Raw genomic sequence first — 15,110 nt, 5'->3', positions numbered from 1 at the left:
AGCTGCCAAGTCTGGCTTTGATTTTGGCTCCCAGAATCTCCCGACGTGCTGATCCAGGGCTCTGGTTCAGCCAGTTACTCAAACCACACAACTGGGAATACTGATTTTGGGTCTAAGCAGTGCTGGAACTGTGTGTGGGGGAGTGTTAAAAGTGAAGGGGTTGGGTTAGGGTCATTGCATCACTGCTACTTGTCATTTTAATTCTGGTGATGGACAAACACCTCTGATAATGAATGAGTGTGTGTGTGTTTGTCTAAAAGCTTGGGGGATCACAGTACAATTGATTTATGTAGAGTTCTGGAAGCCCTGAGTAACCTCCAGTTGCTTTTTCCTTTTTCCTTTTTTTTTAATTTTTTTTATTTTTAAGTGCATGTGTGATTTACACAGAAACATCAATCTTAGTGAGTCAGCATATAAATATTATTCCAAGCTTTAAATATTATTTTCAGCTTTACATTAAAGATCAGCATCCACCTGAAATGCAGTCTGTTTCCTCCTGGTAGCCCTCCCAGCTCTGTACACAGATGCTTCTAAGGCCCTAGCCAATTGCTGTGGGTTTTCAATTACACTTTCTCATCCTTTAAAATAATTTTGCCCTCGAGATCTCCCCTCCCCATCAGAAGTGACCTCAAGGAGGAACAGACCAACTCAGCATCACCTATGCATGGGGACAAAGAGAGAGTAAATATGAGAGCTCATATATGGACAAAGAGAGAGTAAATGCTCAGAGTAGTTCCTTGGAGTTTTCCAAATAGGAAATGCTATTTATAATATTGCTTTTCTGGGCAAAGGACTTTGAATATTTAGAGATGGGGGGGTTAGGCTTACAGCTTCCATTATAATAATACACTGATAATAAGGGATCTGTCTCTGATAAGTCAGGAAACTTCCAGTAGCCCCACATTAAACAGATTTTAAAAATCTATTTAATCTCCAAAACTAATGTACAGCAGTATTTTTATTTTTAAGGGCTAATAATCCATTTCATGCAAGGCAGATAGGGTCTGGGGAAAAAAAAAACTCATAAAAATCCAGGAATATTAAATATAAAGAGGTTCAGAGACTGTAAAAGATGACAGATCAGTCCTGTTCCTGTAAAGAATCAAATGGACCCAGCCTCATATACATTAGCAGAGCTTTCCTAAAACAACCCAAGAAAGGGACAGTAACAAAAGCAGCAAAAGAAATGAGGTTTCCTGTCTTCAGCCTAGAAATGCTCATTGCCTAAATAATAAGTATGTAACAGTCTGGCGTTTCTGTAGCATCCTTCAAGGATCTCAAAGAGCTTTGCAAACTGGGGAAAGCAAAGAGATGGTGTTTGGGGTGATGAAATGCAGCTGTCTCCAGGTCAGGATGCAGCAAGGGTCTGGAAAAGTCAATCCTTGTTTGGAAAAAGGGTTACCTCCTCCTTTCAGCCTTGTTGGAGGCACTGAGGGCTGGAAGATCCAAGCAACTTGATGTCCCTCCTTTGCACCTCACTACCAGCCCCAGGAACCATCTCTGTTGTTTCTGCCAGCAGCTTAGGGCTCTTCTTTGCTCCCTGTACTTGATCACAACCTTATGAGGTCAAGCAGAAATCTTTTTTAATCAAGTTTCCACCCTGGAACCTCAAACTCTCTCTTTCATCCTTTTCTTTGTACTTTAAAACTGAGCCCCAGTGCCTCCTGTTTTTTTGCAATATAGCAAACCAGGAGAAGGTTCCTGGTTCACTTCCTCTGGTGGATTTGTTTTTATCTTGGTTTTATTTTTAGCTCATTTTATTTTTTGGTGTGAAACACCTTCCCAAGCTAACAGGAAGGTTGCTACAAAAGGCAATGGGTGTTGTGTTCATATTTCCTGTGTGAATGCCCTCCTCTCCCTGCCCACCCCCAAATAAATAAATAAATTGGATTAATACATCAAGGGAAGTCTGGTTTGGATTAATGTTCTATGGAAAGTAGGTGTGAGGGAGAGAAAATTGCTGAACTTTATTCAGCAAAGAGGAGAGGGTCATTCCCCAAGCAGGTTTTACTTGGTTTGTGGTTTTTTGGGATTTTTTTTTTTTTTGCCAGGTGCTGTGTCAATACAGGGTCAATTTATGAACTGTGCCTGTTCTGGTGGGAAGATTTGAGGAGACCCTGGTGGGTTTTTTGCTTCTTGCTAGCCTAGGGTGTCCTGTGGTCAGGGACTACAGACAAAGTGGATGGATGCTTGTGTTGGGATCCCAAGGTCACCCCCAGTTCAGGCCAAGACCCAAGCTTAGGGTCCTGTTCACCCCCTTTTTAGGGGCATGGGCTCGTCTCAGCTTTTGGCTTTGTCCTTGAGATCTCTCAAGGTTCCTCCCTTCTGGCAGTAAAATCCAGTGAGCTGGGATGCTCCTGGGGTCCCTGACTGGCACTGGTGGCCAAGGCTCTGCTGTAGGACTTGATCACTCCAATTGTTGGCTTCACTGTCCAGTTGGGAGGTGACAAGGAAAGCCCTCAGAGGTGCAGTGACCATTTTTTCCCAAATCAATTTACCCTCTGCACCCTCCTCAGCTTCTTCAATATGATGCTTTACAGTGGCTTTTTCTCTGGATGCTCAAGTCATCTCCTACCTTTTCCTAAGAAAAAAAAACTATCCCCCAATGCAGAGAGGTTTCACCAATTTGATCACAGAACCGGTTCAGTTGGAAAAGACCTTTCAGATCAAGTCCAGCCATTAACCTGACACTGCCTGACCACTAAACCACATCTCTCAGCACCACATCTACACAGCTTTTAGATCCCTCCAGGCATGGTGACTTCCACCACTGCCCTGGGCAGCCAGGATCCTGACAACCCTTTGGGTGAATAAAATTCTCCTAATATCCAGTCTAGACCCAGCCTAGATCAACTTGGAGACATTTCCTATCTCTTGTCAAACTCAGCAGCTCAACAGCTTAGAAGCATCCATGGAAAGGGCCTCTGGGTTTGATCAGCATGCCCAGCCCTTGATGCATCAGGAGAAGATAAACTTCAACACAGATTTCAGTCCTGACCCAGCAGAGCTCCAGGTAAAACCCTGAAGTTTGATCTCAATCCTTTTATTCTCCTACCAGCACAGACATTTGTGCCCTTTGTGTGACAAGAGAAAAGGTGCTGGGATGCTGTGATGTTTATCTGCAGAAGCCTTGGGGTACAGCAGCCAGTTCTGTTCTGCCTTCCCTGATGGTACCTGGAGTCACCAGTGGGTTTCACAGAAACTGGATTGCCTGCACCCTCCAGAAGGCTTCCTCTTCTCATGTCACAGCCTGCAGGAGGTGATGAGGCCACCAGCTCCCTGCTGAGCTATTCTTACATCCCTGTCTCTGCTAAGAACTTGCCTCTGCTTTTCTGATGTTGCTTTTGCTCCATCTCTGTTCGGAAGGTCTAAAAGCCTCCTGCCAGCAGGTGATTTCTCTGTGTAAATGTGTCTGTACACAGTGACTGCTTTCTCTTACTCTCTCCTCCTTTCTCCATCCTTGGTGGTGAATGTGGGTCAGGAGTGAATTTCTCTGGCTGGACAAGAGAGGAGGGGACAGAAATAAGGTGCAGTGTCTTGCCATGGGGATGGGATGTAGGTCAAGGTGGTCTTTGGGAGAGCTGAATATGCACCCTTGAGGAATTCTGGCAGAGAAATCCAACCTGTGTGCTGGCCTCAGGATGGGCAGGTTGAGACATCTGCCTTCAGCAAGAGTCAGACCAACTTCTCTGGGCAGTGGGGAAGGTCCTGGCCTGACTTGACCAAACCTGACATCTACTTCAGCTTCATGTTCTATGCTTCTGTAAATATATTCTGCTGTAGCAAGCAACAAAAAACAAGGGAAAGGAATTATCCAGAAAGATACTGAGATTGTTGTTCTCTTGCTTCTTTTTTTCCCTTTGCCACCATGGACATGAGGTCATTTGACATCCTCCTGGTGCTTTTTCTCTGTCTGTCAACAGCAATTGATGTTCTTAGATGATAACTTCCTCCTCCAAATGGTAGAGGAACCAAGAAGAAAAGGTGACATAAAAGGTGATGTGCTTATTCTCACCAACAGGGAGGGGCTGGTGACCAATGTGAGGCTCAGGGACAACCTTGTCTGCAGTGATCACAAAGTGCTTGAATTTAGGATCCTCAGGGCATCTAGGAAGATGTATTCCAAACTTAGAACCCTGGACTTTGGGTTTGCAGACTTTGATTGCTCCAGGGATCTGTGGGACAAAGCCCTAGAGGAAAGGGGGGCCCAGGACAGTATTCAGGGATCACCTTCTCCATGTCCAGGAACAAAGTTTACTGACTAAGTGGAAGGCAGGAAAGAATGCTGGGAGACCTGTCTGGATGAACAAGGAGCTCCTGGAGACACTATCACACAAAAAGAAACTCCACAGGGAATGGAAGAAATCAGTGTTGGGACCAGTCTTGTTTAACATCTTTGCTGGTGACAGGGATGGTGTTTCTAAATTTCTGTGTTTCTGAATTTCTGTGATTTCTAAAAGATATCTATATGGATAGATAGCATCTGTGCATGAGTGTATGTGTGTGGTACATATAAAAAGAAAGAGTTTGATACTATGAGCTTTAATTATCAGTCCCTTATGCATAACTAATCTGGGTAGCATTTTGTATATACAGTAATAGAATAAGAAACCTGCTGATCTACTGACTTAATTACCAGCACTGAGACCCCTCCTGCAGTGCTGGGTCCTGTCCAACACAAGAAGGTCATGGAGCTGTTGGAGTAAGTGTAGAGGAGTCCACAAAGATGATCAGAGGACTGGAGCACCTCTGCCAGGCTGAGAGAGTTGGGGTTGTCCAGCCTGGAAAAGGGAAGGCTTCAGGGAGACCTTAGAGCATCTTCCAGTACCTGAAAACAACCTACAGGAAACCTTGGGAGGGACTCTTGACAAGGACATGAAGTGATAGGACAAGGGGAATGCTTTTTAACTGAAAGACAGGAGATTTGGGTTAGATATTAGGAAGAAATTATTTCAGTCCTGGCAGGCAGAGGAAGGGAGGTGCTAGAGAGGTTGCTGTCATTGTTTGAGCCAGTTTTGGAAGCAGATATTTGTTGGAGAAGGTGATGGAGAGCTTCAGAAGGGACCAGCAGTAGTGAGGTGTGGGTTCCTTATGGGATGCTGCAGGGGAAGAGTCTCAGCTGATGACTTGGACAGCAAGTTTTAGGGTCTTCTGGGTTCTTCCCGGGCTCAGCAAACCAAGTTCTTGATCTATTGCCCCCTTGCTGTCCCTTAGAGCACTTGTCCTATGAAGACAGGCTGAGAGAGTTGGGGTTGTTCAGTCTGGAGAAGAGAAAGCTCTAGAGAGACCTTAAAGCACCTTCCAGTACCTGGATGGGCTACAGGAAACATAGGGAGGGACTTTGGACAAAGGCATGGAGTGATAGGACAAGGGGAATGCTTTTAAACTGAAAGAGAGGAGATTTAGATTAGATATTAGGAAGAAATTATTAAGTGTGAGGGTTGTCTGGAGAAGCTGTGTCTGCCCAACCCCTGGCAGTGTTCAAGGGCAGGTTGGATGGGGCTTGGAGCAACCTGGATCAGTGGGAGGTGTCCCTGCCCATGCAGGAGAGCTTAGAGCTTGATGGTCTTTAAGGTCCCTTCCAACCCCAAAACCATTCTGTGATTGCTGGGTTTGTTTCCAAATGGTGGAAAACAAAAATGTGCCCAGAAGTGGCAAAATGATCACTGCTTTGTGACTTGCTGTTTAACAGTGGCATTGTCCCAGATCCTTAGCCTGCCCCAGGTAATGTCCAGAGCTGCTACAACCAAACACTTGTGTGTCTGGAGGTGTCTGGAGGTGTCATCACCCTCTCCCAACCAGGGCTGCAATGAATGCCCACTCCAGATGTCACCACACTGTCATGAGAAGATGACGTCTTGGGCTCCTGGTGAGGCCACTCAGCTTCTACATAACCTACAGCTGCTTGCTGAACCCATCACTCCTGTCCTAGCCCTGCTTCCCAATATATGGACTGTAATTTGGCTGGATAATCTCCATGTGCCAGGAGATGCCCTGGGATAAGGATTTCCTTGCTCTGGTGTTGATGCAGCAGTGAGCACCATGGTAGGAGGGATGCTGAAGCTGGTGGCCATGGCTAGTGAAGAGGACAGGAGGCAAGAGCAAGGCTGGAAAGAGAAGCTCAGCCCCTTTCATGTGTGTGATGGACACAGAGTCCATCATGGGGAGGTGGATTTGGGACCAGGAGTGTGTGTGCATGAGCAGGATGGGGAAACAGGCAGGGAGCAGAGCAGCCACCCAGAGAAGGTGACTGTGGGAGGGGAGGGGAGAAGGCTACAATTGGTACCAGATGCCCTCAGAAGCTAATGACCTGACAAACCTTGTGCTCATAAAACAAATTCTTTAAAAAGGAAGCAAATGGAAATATAAGCTAGTGAAAGAATTTGCAGCAGCTGCCCCGAAACCATTTCTCACTTCATAAACAGGTCTGCATTGAAAAACCAGACCCTTTCTTTTATTCTCCTTTGTGGTCCCCTCCTGTGCCCACTGGTTCTTTCAGGGCTGTGGCCTTCAGATTTCCACCATGGCTTTGTCTGGGTGGACTTGTCCAGAGTTTGTGTCAACACTGATTTACATTTTAGGGTTTGGGGGTATTTTTTGTTGTTTTGGGGGGTTTTTGTGTGTGTGTGTGTGTCTGTAATTTGTGAGGTTTCTAGCCATGCATCCTTAGCTGGGGAGGCTGAGTCATTATGAGAGGCAAAAGTTTGCCTCTACCTCTCCTGGGTGAAAAGCAGAGCCCAGAACCCCTCAGCATCCCCATGCAAAGGAGAGGGCAAAGGGGAGGCATTCAGGTACCATGTGGCAGAAGATGGAGATCATTGTCCCCTGGCCTGCACTATGGGGCTGTTTGTGATGTTTAATTAATCAGAACTTAAAAACTGGTCCTTGGTGGGAATCTCCTGTGGAATCTCTGATGTATCATACAGGGTTTAGCATACTTTTTGCCCTTCTACCATCAGAGGCTTTAAAAAGGACTCTTCATCTTTTCTTCCATCTGTTACTGCAAATCTTGTTTTACTCTCTGCTAAGGCAGACTGAAATGGAGGTGTGGATTCAAAAGTTACCAGAAAGGACAAACACACAATCTTACTGTCCAGTCTTTGTTCCTTTGGGGATGTGCAGATCTCCTGCTTGCTGTCCCCACACACTCATGTTTGGGGCAGACATCTGAGTGCAGTCTGGATGGGAAGAAACGTGTGAGTGGCTGCAATCATGCCTGAGCCTCATGCTCTACCTTTATGGCACTGCAAAGCAAGGTTTCAGGCCTCTTGCCACAGTTATTGGGTGTCCTTCTTGATTTGAGCATGTTGGAGAGAAGAAATTGTCATGTGGGTAGGGACCACTTTGCTGCTAGAGAAGTTACAGATTCTATGATACAGATAAAACAGCTTGATTCCTAAAAAAGACACCAGAGGTGCTGCTTAACGGAGTGATCTGGGAGTTTTGATCCATGGAAAGTGGGAGTTATGGCCATGTCCCCTGTCTGTCCCCATCACCTCCCTCCTCTCTTGTTCCACCACCTTGGAGCACCAGCAGCTCCTTTGGTGTAAGGCAGACTCTGTGCCCTCAGTGCCCCACCAGCCAGCAGCAGTTTGGAAAGGAGCATTATTGGGCCATGCCTCCTTCCACCAGCTTGGAAGCACACAAAGGAATGGGAAGCTGGGGGGGCTGAACTGGGGAAAAGGACCCTTCTGTTATCACCAGGAGACTGGAAGAAGCTGGAGCTGAGGGAGAGGTGCCCATCTCTGCAGGCATCTCTGACCTTCTGAGCATCCCCCACAGGTGCCATCCAGAGAGAGCCTCTCTTTGCTGCAGAAGCTCTGGAACCCCCTTGCTGATCTTCTCCCTCTTCTCCATAGCTGCATCCACGGTGCCTGTGAGGGATCAGGGAGCTGCTCACTGCCATTACTTGCTGATGCTGCCACCCTCAACTGCACCTCTGGTAGCCCAAGGCACATGGTGTGCACTGTCTCCTGCAAAAAGGGCTTCATCCTCCACTCCAGCAATGGGAAGATCTTGGGCTCCATGCAGGTGAGTTGGTCTCAGGATGAGGGGGATTTCACAGCATCCAGGGAAAAAGGTTTTTAACCACCCTGAGGTAGTTGTAGTGACCCCAGGACACTTTGTGCTTTCATTCCTGACCTCTCCTCACTTGCTTTTCCAAAAAAACTCAGCCTACTGGAGGCTCTGGTGCTCGACCTCCTTGCAGGTGCTCAGCTCTGGGCATCTCCCTTCTTCCCTCCATGCAGTCCTTCTCTCTGCTCCAGCCCAATGCTGCTCTGCAGACCCCATCTCTGCCAGGCAAAAAAAACTACTGCAGGGAATATCCCAAACCAAGGTGATAAAATTCTGTGGAAGACTGAGACATTTCTTATATCTGGGCATTGCATTTTTATATATTTCTATTTATATTTATATTTATACATATAAATATGTATATCACCATATTGACAAACATTCTTTGGAACCACCCTGACAGCAGAGGTAAGAACAGGAGTCAGCCTGTTAGTACCCCAGCACTTCTGTTTCTAAACAATATAAAAAAAAAAAAAAAAAAAAGGCCACAAGTTAAACTTCTGCAGAAGAATGAGACATTTCTTATCTCTGGGCATTGCTGGGAGGGTTAAAATTCCCTGAGATGTTTTCTTTTTTGAAACTGAAGTTAAAGCTTAGGAAAGAATGAAGTAATTGCAGAGTGACTATATTTAGAGACAGCCAAGAACGCCAGGAGCTTTTCTCCCTTTGTGTTGTGTTGCAGTAATCCCAGCAGGGCACTGCAGAGGTCACCATGAAAGGGTTTCTCCTCCTTTCTGGAGTGCTGGGGGATGCCTCATAAAAGCCATAAACCAGCACAGCTCTCAGCTGCTGGCCAAGGAGATCTGGGACTGGTGTATCCTGGGAAGCTGAGCTGCCTCCAGTCTGGGCAGTGTGTCCCATTCCTGGGCTGTTCCTGGAGTGGTGAGAAAACTCACCAAGGCTGAGATAGTCCCCATGGCAGCCCCAGATTATTAATCAGGGACTAGTTTGGATTGAAAGGGACCCTGAAGACTACCTAGTCCATCAACCCCACTGCCAAGGGCAGGAACACCTCCCACTAAACCTTCCATCCAAACCACGTCCAACCTGGCCTTGAACACTTTCAGGGAGGGTGCAGTCACAGCTTCTCTGGGCAACCTGGGCCAGTGTCTCACCACCCTCAAAAAGAAGAATTCCTTTATAATGTCTCTAGTTGTCAATGACATGTCAGGAGCGTGCACCTTTCCTCTTCTCAGAGATCTACAAGGTGATGCCTGCCCAGGCAGGTGTCCCATGTTGCAGCCCTTGGTGTTTGCCACAGGAGCTGTGGGCACTGGGAAGTGTGATGGAGCAGTGGGGGATGTGCTGGTTGGTCTTTTATCACCAACGAGGTTATGGCTCTGTGGGCCAAGGCATGCCCAGGGACAACAAAATGTTCCCATTCTCCTCTGAGATGAAACCACACACAATAAACCCACCTTGGGTGATGGAAAACTTGGTGGCTGTAGGTGCCCAATGATCACACCCCAGTGGTGCTACTGGTTTGGCTGTGTGACCCTACTCCTCTAGAGGCATTTTGGGAAAATGCAGAGAGCTGAGCAGATTTTCCACTTGGTTCAGCTATGCATCCCAGAGTACCAGACTCAAAGTAGTGATGTCCTTCAGAGCCACCACATCCAGGATCAGTCAAAATGTGTTGGCTGGGAGGACAATTTTGACCATATGAGCAGCATGGTTGTACTGAAGGGACATCAAGGACAGTTGAATGACACCTCTTTGGTCTGCAGCCCCTGTTTGAGGGCTGCTGGGCTGAGGTTAGCTGCCTGGGAAGAGAAATTATAGAACAGTTTGGGTTGGAAGGGACCCCCAAAATCAGCTGCTTCCACTTGTTTCCCAAGGGCAGGGACATCCTTAATTAGACCAGGTTGCTCCTGGGCCATCATCACATCAGCCACCACTGTTTGGATGAAGTCAGAGGGTCTGATGGAGCCTTGCTTTCTCCACAGGAGGAGGTGGTGCTGACATGCACCTCGGGAAGGTGGGACAGATCTGTGACTTGTGACCCTGTCGACTGTGGTGTTCCTGACCAGTCCCAAGTGTCCTATGCTGAGTTCTCCTGCCCCCAGGGGACCACTTACCTGAAGAGCTGCTCCTTCTCCTGCATCCACCCAGCCAAGCTTCAAGGTATGGCCTGGAACCTAAGGGATTTAAATCCCTTTTTTGATGCTGCCTGTCCCAAGCTGTTCAAACGGAGAGTTAGGATTTTGAATTTCTGGGTTCTGGGTCTTTGGAGAGAGAGACCTCCCACATGGTGACCATTCATCCCCCTTGAATGGGGACACCATAACCTGATGACAGTCCCTTTGACACCCACATCCTGGCTGGGAGACCTTGTCCTTGTCCTCAGGGTGTAGGGATGTCTTCCTCTGATAGCTGGATGAGGTCTGGCAGCCTCCAGCTTTATGGGGACAAGGGGGACAAGAAGCATGGAGTCAGGGGACAGCAGGGACAGAAAGAGGGGGTTTCAAAGAGCCAAAAGTGGATTGGGTGCCTGGTGGCTGTGGGAAAGCTGTGGTTCAGGTGGCCTGGGGCTGTATAAAGCCATAGAGACTGATGCCCACAGCTGCAAAGCAGTCTGAGAGAGTTGTTTACCACAACCCATGGTCTGGCTTTCATCCTGCTGACTGCATCAGTAGCCAGAGGAATGGTTTGAAGCCAAGCCTGAGAAAGAGAGCTCCTGTTTCTGTCCTATGCAGGGATGAGCTGGGTGGCATTTCAGGGGTAATTGCCTTGACAGCTTCAAGTTTTGAGATTTGATGTGAGATTCCACCTTTGCCCTGATCAATTGTGTACAACAAATAATTATAATATGTGTCCTATTGGAAGCAATGGCTTCAAGTTGCATCAGGGGGTATGTAGGTTGGCTTTCAGGAGAACCTTTTTTATTGAAAGGGTTGTTAAGCACTGGAACAGGTTCCCCAAGGAGGTGGTTGAGTCTCCATCCCTGAACGTGTTTAAAAATTGCCTGGATGTGGTGTTTTGGGGACATGGTTTAGTGATGGGTCTTTAGGAATAGAGAAATAAGGTTAGGACGAGGCTGGACTCGATGACCTTGAAGGTCTTTTCCAGCCTGAGCAATTCTATGATTTCATGGAGCTATTTCTAGCTGAAATATAGGAAAATTATTTACTTTTTTTAAAAAAAAAGTTAAATCTAGGGAGCAAAAACTGCAGGGAATTAAGGTCTCATAGCATGATGGGGGAGGGCGTGATGCCAACAGGAGCTGATCAAAGGGTAGCATGGAATAATGACTTGACAGCCCGAATTCTGCACAAGCTGATGCTTGCTGTCTGGGGTGGGGGAGCTGAGGGCAGGGCTTTCATCTCATCTGTCACTCACAGCCACCTCTCATTCCAATGAAGCCAGCAGGAGGTTTGCCACGGGCTCCCTGGGGGGGAAAGCATCCCACTGGTGGAGTGTCTTGGGTGATAACTATCCAGAAAAGCTGTGGCTACCCCATCCCTGGTAGTGTTTAAGGCCAAGTTGGATGGGGCTTGGAGCAACCTGGTGTAGTGGGATGTGTCCCTGCCCATGGCAGAGGGGGTTGGAGCAAGGTGGTCTTCAAGGTTCCTTCCAACTCAAACCATTTTTTGACTTCCTGCTGCTGCCATGAGGGCTGCTGCTGCTTGGCCCAAACTGCTGAGCCACATGGCTCAGAATAAAGATGGGCTGAGATAAAGATTGCAGATGGGTGTCATAAACAAAAGCCCCCAGCCCACTGAAGGCTGTCCTGAGACACCACTGAGGAGGGGAAGTGTAAGGGAAAGTTTGGGGAAGATTGGCAGAACCAAAATCCTTCCTCCATCCCATAGAAGTTGTCCCTTCCCTGCTTTTGTCTGCACTGAAGAATTTCTGCCCCAGCCTGACCAAGCATGCAAAGGAACCCATGGTCTTTGACTTTGTTGCCTCCCTTGGCATCACCACTCCAAGAGGACTTCTCCTGGTTGCTCTGAGCTTCTCTCAGTCTGACCCTGTCCCCAGGTAGAACTAACACACTGCTTCTTTTTTGGGGCCAGGAACAAACCATTGGTTGACCTGCCTGGAGGATGGCCTCTGGTCACTCCCTGAAGCCTACTGCAAGCTGGAATGTGATGCTCCCCCTTTGGTGGCCAATGCCAAGCTCCTGGTGCCAAGGTGCCTGCAGGGGAACCACGACGTGGGCTCAATCTGTAGATACAAGTGCAAGCCTGGATACCACGTGGCTGAGGATCAAGGGGGAAAGCCAAAGAAGTAAGTCAGTGGTGGGTTTTGTTTTTTTTTTCATCGTTTTTCTTCCTCCTCTTCTCCCAATGTCAGCAAAGAGAAGAGGGGATGGTACCTGGGTGGCTCTGAAGAGATTTGGTAGATCCAGTTCACTCTGGTCATGTGGATTTCTTGATATAAGAGGCTGGGTTAGTTGAAAGCAGGTGGGAACAAGATGCAGGCTGCTATTGCATGCAGGAGTACTTCAAATTAATGTAAGTTAACCTAAAGAATGCAAATTCTCCTCTGCACCTCAATGTGCCTGTGAGTTGCTGAAAATTAAGCACCTACAGAAGTGTTTTGTAGGCTCTGGGGTAAATAGATTTAATAAGATGCTGAAAGACTCCTGGAGCTGCTGCCTTTCATGAAAGTGATAAAAACTAGACCAGACACAGGGAGTCATAAGATAGAATGTCTGCCCTTTGTCAGGGTTAATGTTTTACCCTGTGTGCATCTTGGCTAAATTTATCTTGGCTAAATTTCATCTCCAGCATTGGCATTTCAGTCAGAGATTTTTTTTTCCCCAGTGCTTGAGGGGGGAAAACTCCTGGTGATTCACTGCCCCTGCTCTCAGCCAATATCCTGACACTGGGGGGTAAAGCAGCATTTTGTCTGTGATGCCTCCAGCTGAAGTCCCTATTTGGTTCAGTCACTAAATACTCACCAGCACTGACTGGCTCCTCTCCAGAGTCTTGATTCTAGCCCAAATCAGGTAATTATGTGCTAATTATTTAATGTTCCCTTCCAGTTTTAACTGGATGCAGACTTAATCTCTGCTTTGCTCTGGGGTAGGGTTGTTGTGCACTGGGCAACAGTTGGTGAATTTCTTGCCTTGTAATGAAGGAAGTGGTTTCTGTAAACAGCTTTGCACAGTGTCAGGAGCATTTTTGGGGCCAAGGGGAGCTGAGTAAACAATTATTATGGCTGTGATCACAGAGACTGCTTTGCAAGCTGCAGAGCAGCTTTGCGTGCCTGTGGCACTCCAGGCATTGGATGTGCCATGAGCTCAAGTCAGGTTGTAAAATTGGGGCATCTCGGGCAGACTGGTGAGAAGGGTGCCCTCTGGGAGCTCCCAAGGCTCCTCAGAAGTTTTTGGAACTTCCCTGAGGGTCTGAACAGCCTGTGACATGAGTCAAGGCAAATGGCAGTGGTTCAGGGTTTCATAGCAGTACACATAGGATTTTCACATGTGTTATTATCATCACTACTAATTCATCTCACATCTCTGATGGTGCAGCATGAGCCTATTGCAGCAAGCAAAGAAAAAATTACCAGAAAGAGAATTTTTTGTGCTTTCTTATCATGCAAATTAACTGCTATGTGAGTGGCCTGATTGGAAGCAAAAGCTTTTCTTTGGAAGTGTAAATATCCCTGTACTGTCCCATCTGGAGCTCTGTGTATACACACTCAGCCTGAGTACAAACCCCTTGGCATGTGCTGTGAGTGGTGGCTACCAGCCAGTAAGCAGCCCAGTTGCTTGCTGCGTTGCTGGAAACCCTTCTGGTGTTTCAGCCCTGGCAGGCAGAGGAAGGGAGGTGCTAGAGAGGTTGCTGTCATTGTTTTGGAAGCAGAGAGTTGTTGAAGGTGATGGAGAGCTCCAGAAGGGACCAGCAGTAGTGAGGTATGGGTTCCTTATGGGATGCTGCAGGGGAAGAGTCTCAGCTGATGACTTGGACAGCAAGTTTTAGGGTCTTCTGGGTTCTTCTCGGGTTCAGCAAGCCAAGTTCTTGATCTATTGCCCCCTTGTTATCCATTGGAGAACTTGTTCTATGAAGAGTTGGGGTTGTTCAGTCTGGAGAAGAGAAAGCTCTGGGGAGACCTTAAAGCACCTTCCAGTACCTGGAGGGGCTACAGGAAGCATAGGGAGGGACTTTGGACAAAGGCATGGAGTGATAGGACAAGGGGAATGCTTTTAAACTGAAAGAGAGATTTAGATTAGATATTAGAAAGAAATTATTTAGTGTGAGGGTGGTGAGACACGGGCCCTTTTTCTCAGATAAGGATCCCACTGATGGAGTGCCCTGGGTGATAACTGTCCAGAAAAGCTGTGGCTACCCCATTCCTGGAAGTGTTCAAGGGCAGGTTGGATGGGGCTTGGAAGAACCTGAATTAGTGGGAAGTGTCCCTGCCAATACAGGGGGGAGTTGAAACGAGGTGATCTTTAAGGTCCCTTCCAACCCAACCCAGTCTGTGATTCTACAAACCTGGAGGAAAGATGGACTGGAAGGAGTCAGCAGACAGGGGACTGGAAAAGCATCAGAAAGATCACAGGAGGCAGAGCCGGAGATCCTAACCCAGGAGCAGCTCAGTTTACAGGACTTAGGGTCACAGCACATTTGTGATGGGTTCCAAGGCATGGAGTGCTCACTGCTTCTGCTCACTGCTTCTGGGCCCTTCCAGATAAAAGGCAAACATGGGCACAGCCAAGGAAGCCACAAAGGAGAGAAGGAACAGGCTGTCAGCCTGACTCCTGTGTTACTTCCACCTTCAAAGTCCCTCTGAAAGCTCTGCAGTTGCCCAGGCTGCTCAGAGCACAGCAGTGGAGGTCCTGATGTTGCTTTCTTTCAATTTACCAGTGAATATCCCTCCTTCCTCTCTCTTGTTGAAGTTGTCAGTCTATGGATGTGAGAGATGAGACTTTAGGCTCATTTATCACCATTCCAGACCCAGTTGCCCCAAGCTGGCTGGACCCCTGCCTGCTCCTGGATGCTCAGCTCCTGGAGCTGAGTGAGCACTCATGCCTGGCCTTGGATATACCCTGGTCTTGGATATGCCCTGGCCCTGGATATGCC

At 47.6% G+C, this 15,110-nt stretch overlaps 1 protein-coding gene across 1 annotated transcript in view; it reads left to right on the top strand.

Moving 5' to 3' along the window:
• Window positions 1–15,110, top strand: part of PAPPA2 (pappalysin 2) — an 89,260-nt gene that overhangs the window by 51,245 nt on the left and 22,905 nt on the right. Inside the window, exons 13-15 of the mRNA XM_030455294.1 lie at window positions 7,860–8,031; window positions 10,023–10,200; window positions 12,093–12,306. Of these exons, the coding sequence (XP_030311154.1) occupies window positions 7,860–8,031; window positions 10,023–10,200; window positions 12,093–12,306 (564 nt within the window). The remainder of the gene's footprint in view (window positions 1–7,859; window positions 8,032–10,022; window positions 10,201–12,092; window positions 12,307–15,110) is intronic.

Source organism: Calypte anna, chromosome 8, assembly GCF_003957555.1.
Source record: "Calypte anna isolate BGI_N300 chromosome 8, bCalAnn1_v1.p, whole genome shotgun sequence".
NCBI lineage: Eukaryota > Metazoa > Chordata > Aves > Apodiformes > Trochilidae > Calypte > Calypte anna.
This window is presented reverse-complemented; position numbering and strand designations above follow the sequence as displayed.